Raw genomic sequence first — 10,289 nt, 5'->3', positions numbered from 1 at the left:
AAGATTGGCTGTCCGCGGCATGGACCCGCCTTCGTCCAGTCGCGATTGGCCCTCCTGCTCGAGCGGCGGTTCGGCGGGGTGCCGCTCGATGGGCGGGCTAAGTGTTCGCCGCGCTGCTATTGGCGGGAAGGCGGCGGCCAGCAGGTTAGGTTGAGTCGCGGGCGGAGTGCTGGGTCAAGTCGCTATTGTTGCCGGATCGCTGAGGAGAGGAGCCGGCAGACACCAGGGCCGGGCGGCGCGGGCCCAACAGCAGCCATGAGCGGCGGCGTGTATGGTGGAGGTGAGTCCGGCAGCGCCTCGCTTGCGCGTCTGTCCGCACGCTCCTCCCCTCCCCCGCCCCGCGACCGTTGAGCTCGGCGCCGACCTCTGAGGCGGCGCGATGAGCCTCCGCTGGGCGCTTCCCGCCTCCCTGCTGCTGCCTGAGGCCCCGAGTGCGAGGAGCTGCGGCCCTGCTCATCCACAGCTCGGCGGTGGGGCCGGAGCCCTCCCAGTTCCCTCCATTTCTAATACGTGGGATGGCAGCATGCGTGAGGAAGAGGAGACGGTTGCAGGCCTTGTTTGTGGCCCTCTCGGCGCCGTCCTGCTGGGACGCTTCCCAGCCAAACCGTGATCGTGAGCTGTGTTAGTGCTGCTCAGGTGCAGCATGGCCCGACAGGATCCCGTGCTTTTGAACCTGGGGTGTAGTTTCCCCCCCCCAGAGCACTTACGCACAGACTTCACGAGGACCAAAGTAGTTTTGTTTCAGACTGCGTTTTTTTGAAGATGTGCAGAGCACCTCAGTGAGGCTCGGGGCCGCAGGGATGAGGGTGCTTCATGCTGTGGCAGCCTTCACTTACAGAGTTGGTGTTTTGAGACCCACCTTTCTAATTCTGACAATTCCCAGGAGGTCTGGGCTCACCTGGCTTCATGTGGCTGTCAAGTGAGCACTTTTTGAATGCTTTATCTTGTGTTCCATTTAGATGTAACTATGTGCTCCGACTTCTGTTAAAATTCCCGTTTTATTTACGCTAAAGGAATGTGTTGCAACGACCAACTTACAGCCCATCTGCACTCTTCTAATAGCTTTCCAGTAGCTGGAGTTCTGAACAGAGATTTTTTTTCTTTTCTTACCTTCAGAAAGATACTTTGAGTTACTTTTCTACTTTTGCAAGTAAAACAGTGAGTGAGCAAGGAAAAGTGAGGATTGTAGTAGACTGCAATAATCATTTACCACCTCTTTATTAATGATCTTTACAGATGAAGTTGGGGCTCTTGTTTTTGATATTGGCTCATACACAGTGAGAGCAGGCTATGCCGGTGAGGACTGTCCAAAGGTGAGAACCTGTGTGGCTCAATGGAAACATGACTTAAATTTATGCTTTTGGTTTGGCTTGTTAGTTATGAGTTTTCAGAACATGCTGAATTTTATTTTAACTGTATTGTATAAGGAAAGCTCTGAATTCATAACTGTGATGGTTTGAAACTGTCTTTTTAATTTTTCCTTGCAAAGTTCAGAACAGAGAAAGTGAAAGAATGTAAATAAGTCACTATTGGGTGTAAGAAAGCAAAATAACGATTGTTCTAAACGCTTCCATTGGATAGATAGAAATGTTTAAGAACTATTACCCAAAACAAAGTGGGCTCTCTGCACATTCTGCATTCTGCAGTGGGGGCAGTTGCTGGGCTGTCTGGCTGCTGTTTTCTTCTTCTTCTCTTCTGGCTGAAGATAACACGTACTGACCTTGGCAGCTAAGTTAACAACTTTCTGCTCTAACTAACTCTGCTTTCTGTCCAAGGGAGGTCTGGGGGGAAGCTCCTGGGAGAGGGAGGCCCCTTTGGGAAGGGTCCCCTTTGCGGGGAAGCAAAGGGAAATTGCTTGTGCTTTTCTGTTGATTGTATATATATTTGTAAATGTTGTGAATTTTGTATATTTGTACACATTCATTGCATTTCATCATAGATTGTAGATTCTGCTTTGTAAATACAGCTTTCATTTGCTTCCAGACTGGGCTAGCCTGGTTATTGTCGCGGGGGGGGGGTGGGGGTGGAATTTCAGCTCACACTGACACAACCAAAAAAATAACCTAAAACATCAAAGTTCTCATATGCTGCTTACCTTTTATCTTACAGGTTGATTTTCCAACAGCCATTGGTGTGGTCCTAGAAAGGGACAATGGCAGCACTCTCATGGAGATAGATGGTGACAAAGGCAAACAAGGGGGCCCAACTTACTACATAGACACCAATGCCTTGAGAGTTCCAAGGGAAAACATGGAGGCCATTTCACCTTTAAAAAATGGAATGAGTATGGTGCTCTGTCTTTTTCTACCTGTTCTTAAAATAGCAATGCTAGGCAGAAAAAAGACACAGCTTTCATGTAAATAGGTCTGTGTATGGCACAGAAGTTGTAAGAATGGGTACCTGACTCACAAATTGTGTAAAGTAGAGCTGCTTATAGTGTTGGTGGGCTTTTGGCATAATTCTTGACATACTGTGGTTACAGAGGAAGAGAATCCTGCAGAGCTCTTAAAGTACATGCATGACTGCTAGGGATAGATTTTGACTAAAGAGCTCCTTCATAAAAAAGTATTGGAAAACTATTATGTATTTATGCAGTTGAACATAACTTAGAAGAAACTAATCTGTTCTCTTCAATGTTATTGCAGTTGAAGACTGGGATAGTTTCCAGGCAATTTTGGATCACACTTACAAGATGCATATTAAATCTGAAGCAAGTTTGCATCCTGTCCTTATGTCTGAAGCACCAGTGAGTAAAGCAGCTTTGCGTTTTGAAAAGTCTTAATAGTATCTTCTTGCTGACTCTACAGACATTAGTCTTGGACAGGTCTGATACTGGCTTGTAGGTTACAAGTATTAAAAGTCAGCTACAGGAACAACAATTTTAAAAAACTTTTGCAGGAGTTGTATTAGAAAGTGTTTACTATGTGCTGTTGTTTTTCACTTACCAAAAAGAAGTAAAAATAAAAAAATTAGTAAGTCTCCCTTAAGTGCCTTGAATAAAACCAAAAAGATGGTTAGATATTACATGGATCTCCTCTGGAGTGGGTTCAGAGGAGGGCCAGGAAAACGACCACAGGGCTGGAGTACCTCCCCTATGGGAACAAGCTGTGAGAGTTGGGGCTATTCAGCCTGGAGAAAAGGTTTGGGAGACCTTTTAGCTGCCTTCCTACCTGAAGGGGGCCTGTAAGAAAGGTGGGAAGGGACTTTTTACAAGGGCTTGCAGTGACTGGACGAGAGGAAATGGCTTTAAAGCTTGAGGAGGGCAGATTTAGACTAGATATTAGGAAGAAATTATTTACAGTGAGGGTAGTGAGACACTGGAATTGGTTGCCCAGGGAGGTTGTGGATGCCCCCTCCATGGAGATGTTCAAGGCTGGGTTGGATGAGGCCTTGAGCCTGGTCTAGTGGAAGGTGTCCTTGCCCATGGAACTAGATGATCTTTAAGGTCACTTCCTAAACCACTGTATGAATCTATGTTAAGTGTAACTTAATACATAATAAAATACAATTGAAAACCTATCACTTCATTTGACTTACTACTAATATTATGTGGTAGAGAATAATATGTATAATGGCAAAGTGTGAATTTTTCTGACTCAGTTTCAGTCAATGGCCCTGTGAGGTGATGAAACGAATTTCTGGAAGAAAATGGGGACAAGGTTCAGCGTTTGAAGGGCAGCTCTTAAAGTCAGAATACAAGAGGCAGACATGCCATACAACAATTGTGCCATTCTTTAATAAAATCTTAGGAAAATAGTTTCCCTTACTCCCTTGTATTGAATGGTGGAGAATGGTGAACTTGCAATAGTTGTTTCATTTTTTAAATGGGTGGGTGGGTGTTTGAATAGAGGCTCCCATTAATACTAATCTTACAGACCTAATCTTACTTTAATGTATGGCTTGGAAAAAAATTCTTCAGTAATGCACAGGATATTTGATGTGTATCCTGGCTTAATTGCAAATACAGTAGAACCATAGGAAGATACCTTGGAAACTGGAAAATCTGGATGTATTTTTCTTTGAACTGGGCAAGTTATTTCATGTGTCTTTTTTTCCCTTGTAACATGGAATGTTGTTTTACAGAGTTTAGACTGATACTGGAAGAACTGTCAAAGTGTAAAGAAATCTCTATTGTAACAGTAAAACTGTACATCTCTTAATTCTGTGATAAGTGAGCATTGATGTATTGTTGTAGAGCTGGATTTTAAGAAGGCTTTAGTGAAGTAAATTGCTAGAATAATCTTGATATGATTTGGAACTGTGGCTGTAATAATTCTAATTACTTCTTATTGTGTTAGTATCTTTTTAGAGTCCCAATAATCCTCAAGAGAAATGTATCTTCCTTTTGGTCACTTATTTGTGGGTTTGTTTTTTTTTTTTTTATTTTTTCTTCTAGTGGAATACTAGAGCAAAACGTGAAAAACTGACTGAGCTGATGTTTGAACACTACAACATCCCTGCTTTTTTCTTGTGTAAAACAGCTGTTCTAACAGCGTATCCTTTGGAATGCTTCACCACTTCCTGCCCTCTGGAAGATACAGTAAACTTATTCTAAGCACTTCCTAGTATAACAGCATGTCTAAATTTTCTTCTTTCAAATTAATTTTCCTGTTAACATTTGAGGAGGAAGTAAACAAGTTCATTTTCCAAACTTTAAAGATTTAGAGTTCAGTTTTGAAGTTTGCCCAATCTGTTTTCCTTGGGGTGATGTCTTTTTAATCTTTTTCTCATTGTATAATAAGGGTAAGAATAATATAGACCTGAAATGGTGTTGTCCAGACTACTACATAGAGTAATTAGAGCTTGAAGATTCCATGGCCTTAATTAATATTTGTAATTATTTTAAGATAATGTTTCCATCTTCAGAGTCTAAATGAGTTGGATATACTTAGAGCTTCCTGCCTTGTATTGATATGAAGTCTCTCATTATGCCCAAAACATAAGCTAGTTCACAAATGGAAATTAAATGCTCCTCTCTTCATGAGGTTGTGCACATCATAGAAACACCAGAAAACAAATCCTTGGTAGAGCTAAGGAATAACATACCAATATCCTCATTCCTAATTGTGCTATAATTGTATGGCAGTGTTTGTTTTTTTTTTTCTAAAGTGAAAATTACAGGATTTTCCTTAATCATTTTGACTAGTTTTGCTAACGGGAGATCTACAGGTCTTATTTTGGATAGTGGAGCAACACACACTACTGCTATTCCAGTGCATGATGGATATGTACTTCAGCAAGGTAAAAAATTTCATAGGTAACAACGTTGTAGTATGAAGGTTGAATTAGCTTTCATTCTGCTTTTACAGTTTTTATAATGTTTTTGAATCTGTGTATCTACTGAAATATGGGTGGGAAAAAGCTCCTCAGAGTAGTCATTGACAAGTAGTTTGTTGGGAGTTTATTCCTTATTTCCAAGCTTTCCAGGTTGGTGGGAGTTTTGTTTTCTTGTTCTCTTTTTGTCTTTCTAGGTATTGTAAAATCGCCACTTGCAGGAGACTTCATTACTATGCAGTGCCGAGAGTTGTTTCAGGAAATGAACATAGAGATAATTCCTCCATATATGATCGCTTCAAAGGTGGGAAAGGAACTTCATTTAGTAAGCATTTGCCTGGGGGAGAGGCTTAAATGGTTAAGTGATGATCATGTTTCTTACAATCTCAGGAGGCAGTTCGTGAGGGGTCACCAGCAAATTGGAAGAGAAAAGAGAAGTTACCCCAGGTCACTAGGTCCTGGCACAACTATATGTGTAATGTAAGTAGGTCATTTCTCCCACTCTCAACCCCCCCCCCCTCCACGAGTGTCCCATAATGAGGTTCTGTTTACAATCATATCAGGTTTTCCTCTTGAACTAGAAAATCTCGAAAAAGCCAGTATCAATTCTATCAATTCTGTCAAATTAAAGACTGAATTTCTGATAAATATATTATTCTTAACTCCATAGTGTGTCATCCAGGATTTTCAAGCTTCTGTCCTCCAAGTATCAGATTCAACCTATGATGAACAGTACGTCACTGTTTTTCCTTCTGGTAAAATTTTCAGTTGTGCATGTGGTGATTTAGTCTGTCTATTGCTGTTGGCCGAGTTTATTACAGAATAAGCTTTTCAGATAAAAACTGTTTATTTCTGAAAGCAAAAATAGGTGATTTTTTTAATTTAATATTCCAAGATGCATGAGATCATTATTATTGGAAGTCTATGTCCTATCAGTCAAAACTTCATTTTGTAGTGCTATTTAGGTAACTTAACAGCTTGTTTATGTACCAATTCAATATGTCACTGCTCCAGGGTAGCAGCACAGATGCCAACGGTTCATTACGAGTTCCCCAATGGCTATAATTGTGACTTTGGTGCTGAGCGCCTGAAAATTCCTGAAGGATTGTTTGACCCTTCCAATGTAAAGGTAAAATAACAATCCTATGTAGTAACTGGAAGACTTTAAATTGCTACATTATCACATGGCTTCCTTTATGATGCTCTTAATTCATTGGTTTGTATGTATCTATTTACTCTGTGTGGTTCTCTTGGGGATATAATATGCCTGGGTTGTATTAGGGTTCAGTAAAGCAAAGGATGAATTATATTTCAAAAATGGATGGTGAGGAGTTGAATGGGAAAATAAGAAACTTTTTTTCCCCCCTTCCCTAAAAAACGCCTAGCTTCTTCTCTAGTAATCCTTATCATTTCAACTCATTTGGGGCTTTTATGTGCCTTGCTCTTTTGAAGTGATGATGTGTAGATTACTAATTTTAATTCCAGGGTTTATCTGGTAATACAATGTTGGGTGTGAGCCACGTTGTCACAACAAGCGTTGGAATGTGTGATATAGACATCAGACCGGTAAGTATTAGTCAGACATGGATTATTTTAAGGCATAGATATTTTTGTCCTGATAGGATTTTTTGGGGGGACTAGGGAACTGTTGATAAAGATATGTGGGTTTCCTAGGATAATGATAAACACATTATAATAATTCTTTTAAGTATTCCATATTTGTATGTAGGGATATCTGCAGTTACTAATTTGTTTTACAAAATGCTGATTGAAGACTTTTTTTACTTTTCATCAGTATTGCTGCCTATATTTAAGTACCTAATGTCTAGATTTTGTGGCTGAGGGGCACTGCATCCATGTGCATCAGATTGGCTTCAGATGAACTTTTTATGCTCATAACTTTGAATGCTATCTTCAGGTTTTTGAGTGTGGTAGATATAACTTTTTTTTTTTAACATAAGCAACCATATGAAATTCCTGTAGAGAGTAGGAGGGAGAAAATGGTTTTTAAAAGGAAACTGCCTTTCTAAAACTGTTCCAGCTTTCTCAGATGTTAATTTGAAAATAGTCGAGTTTGATAGGGACTGCATGGGGGTTGTTTAAAATTTTCCTCTTAACTAGTACTGTGTCAGGCAGGCTTAGCAGGCCTGGCTGCAGGATTAGTGAGACTGAAAACTGTTGCAGTACTGCAGGATTTTCCTTTGGTTGGAACATCCAGCTGTAAGAAAACCATCAGTTTGGATACTGGAGATTATGTTTTGGCCTGGAAGGGACCTTTCAAGGTCATCTAGTCCAGCTCCCCTGCAGTGAGCAGAGACATCTTCAACTATATCAGGTTGTTCAGAGTCTCTGCAGTAGAAAATAATCTGTGAAGTAGTTTAGAATCATTAATCATATAGCTTCCGTCTTCCTTATATAACTTAATATTAAGCTATCTTAAAATGTTTTCAAGTGATTAAAAAAATAATTGGATTGGGATGGGTAATATTGGAATTGAGTTAAGTGTTACTGCAGTTGACTATGTACTTACATACCATTGCCATCAGTTCTGTGAAACAGTTGTTTTCAGAAAGATTTCAGAGTTAACGTAGATGTCCTACACTCTTTTTTTTTTTTTTTTTTTTTTTTGGCCTCTATGGCAGCGTGATTGTAGCAGGAGGAAACACTCTAATTCAGAGTTTCACAGACAGATTGAACAGGGAGCTGTCTCAGAAAACTCCACCGGTAAAACAACTCTTTCAATCATTGCATTGAGTTCATTACCATTTCAGCTTTTCTGCTGTAAAAGTACATGAGCATTTATCAGAGCTCTGACTTTGTTAGAAACCCAACAGCTGAAGAGATTTCTTTTCTAAAGAAAAGTCTCAAAATGTTCTTCTATGGAATGAATTCCAGCAGGTGTAACTGCTTTCTGAATATTTTACTTCTCCACCCCTACTTTCAAATTGTGATCCGTAAGTTCCGTAATTGTCCCTAAGCAACAGTCATTATTTCTCCTGATGGCCTCTCCTCTGAAGTGTTGCTGACTAACTTGAGGCACATTCAGTCATTCTGCTCAAGGTCCTGTCACTTTGTCATGGAAATTGTTCTTCCTGGATTCTACAGACAACTTAACCTGCTAGTGGAAAAAAACTGGTGATTTCACATACTTGTATTTATTTTTTTAAAATCACATAATGTCAAGTTAATGCCTTATACCCGTGTACCTGGGGGCACATACAGCTTGTGCTATTTCTTGAATAATCCTATTCAAGATAAAGCGTTCTACTTCTAGCAGCTCTGAAGTCATCACTACTGTGAGAAACCAAGTAAGGTAGTTATTTGCTGCTTCTTACAGTAGCTGAAGAAGAATGCTACAAGGCATTTTGGAAGCAAAAGGAACAAATGTGTCTAGAAAGAACCAAATTAATTAAGTTCAGCAACATTACATGTTTTAGTCCCAGTGCATGTTTTAAGTATCCCAGTGCTAGAGATGACAATATACTCTCTAGGCATTGTTGCTCTCTGCCTGTCCTATTTCTAGCCCTAAGCATTTGTTACTGCTCCCTGTTGGTAGAAAAGATAAAGGCTGCACATATTCTATGCCACTGAGGCTGTTCTTGAAATACAGGGCAGATGAGCATTATTGCAAGTTTAATAAAATTGACATTTTTCACTTGCATGTTGGTAAATACATCAAGTTCCTTCTGCTGTCTTCCTCATGTCTCTTGAAGTCACCAGCCTGCAATTTGTTCTTTATCTCCTTTTCTATTCAGAGCATGCGCCTGAAGTTGATAGCAAACAACACCACGGTGGAGCGAAGGTTCAGCTCGTGGATTGGTGGTTCCATTTTGGCCTCTTTGGTCAGTAAACCTTTGTTCCCATGTTGCTATGCTAAGTAGCATTGTCCCCAAAACGTAATTCCACATAAGCATGCATTGCAGAGTTTGTGCTACTGTGGCAGTCATGATCTTGGATACCCTTGTGGTAAGATGAAGAGAATTTATTTAAGAAAGACAACGTGAGCACTTCCAATCCAGTAACTTGCTGTGTTCTCACATTTTTAATGGCAAGGTGCAGACTTGAGATATGGTATCTAAAAACTCTGTATGTAGTACACCATGAAAGGAACAAGCCTGTTTCTGCATCATATTCCTGAGCTTAATTTTACAAGTTACTGAGGACTGAAATGGTTTGTGGGGATTAATTTAGCAGTATGGAAAAGGGAGAGTTGAAATCAGCTTTTTGCAACTTCCTGTCTTTAATAGCTAGCAATGTAAAACACAAAGATAAGCAGGTCAAGTGCTCTTAGGTCGTTTAATGGAAAGACTTGCTTAGTTTTCCTCCTAGGAAAAGCTAATCATGTTTCACTTGACCCCATTTGTTTTCTGACTTTATTTTTTAATTGTTGGGGTTTTTTTTGGCTTTTTGTTTTGCAGGGTACTTTTCAACAGATGTGGATTTCTAAACAAGAATACGAAGAAGGAGGGAAACAGTGTGTAGAAAGAAAATGTCCTTAAACCTCTTACTGTGAAAACTGCTACCTGCTCAGTGCTCCCTCTGTTTTATAGCTTTAGCATACTCAGGAACGAGATGGACTCTTTTTGTAGAAAGTTTATATTGGATTTTTTGCATCATTCAAGTTCCATTTTAACAAACTTTAGAGATTTTGAGAGGCCTAATTGGTACTATCATAGAAAAAAAAGGATGTTTACATCCCTTGTAAAGCAATAATTCATGTAATAAGCATTTTATAATTTTGTATAAATATCTATTTTTCTCTAGTATCTTTTCCTGGGAACAGCTTTACAGGTTAGCTAATAGATAAAAGCATAAGCCTGCAAATGCCCATGCAAATTTATTAAAAATCTCTTGTCTACTTTAAATATTAGTCTTCCTTGCTGGTACTTTGGCCTTAAATTGCTCTTATTTCTCTCTTAAAAAATAAAACATGGTCTTTTATATTTGAGCAACTTTGTGAATACTTGCAGAGAAAGTTACTTTTCTGTTTCCAAAATGGGAAGTTTGTGTTTAGT

General features: G+C 39.7%; 1 protein-coding gene across 1 annotated transcript; it reads left to right on the top strand.

Annotated features, from left to right (window-relative positions):
• The first annotated feature begins 255 nt into the window (after positions 1–255).
• On the top strand, positions 256–9,921 carry ACTL6A (actin like 6A). Its single transcript, XM_054385975.1, has 14 exons — positions 256–280; positions 1,237–1,313; positions 2,110–2,284; positions 2,646–2,746; positions 4,397–4,494; positions 5,147–5,241; positions 5,472–5,578; positions 5,665–5,754; positions 5,945–6,006; positions 6,289–6,403; positions 6,760–6,839; positions 7,902–7,998; positions 9,030–9,116; positions 9,693–9,921. The coding sequence occupies exons 1-14, from the start codon at positions 256–258 to the stop codon at positions 9,771–9,773; spliced, it is 1,290 nt and encodes a 429-aa protein (XP_054241950.1). The 3' UTR covers positions 9,774–9,921.
• Positions 9,922–10,289: the final 368 nt, after the last annotated feature.

Source organism: Indicator indicator, chromosome 13 (genome assembly GCF_027791375.1).
Source record: "Indicator indicator isolate 239-I01 chromosome 13, UM_Iind_1.1, whole genome shotgun sequence".
Classification (NCBI taxonomy): Eukaryota; Metazoa; Chordata; class Aves; order Piciformes; family Indicatoridae; genus Indicator; species Indicator indicator.
The sequence above is the reverse complement of the archived record's forward strand: the minus strand, read 5'-3'. Positions and strand labels throughout refer to the sequence as shown.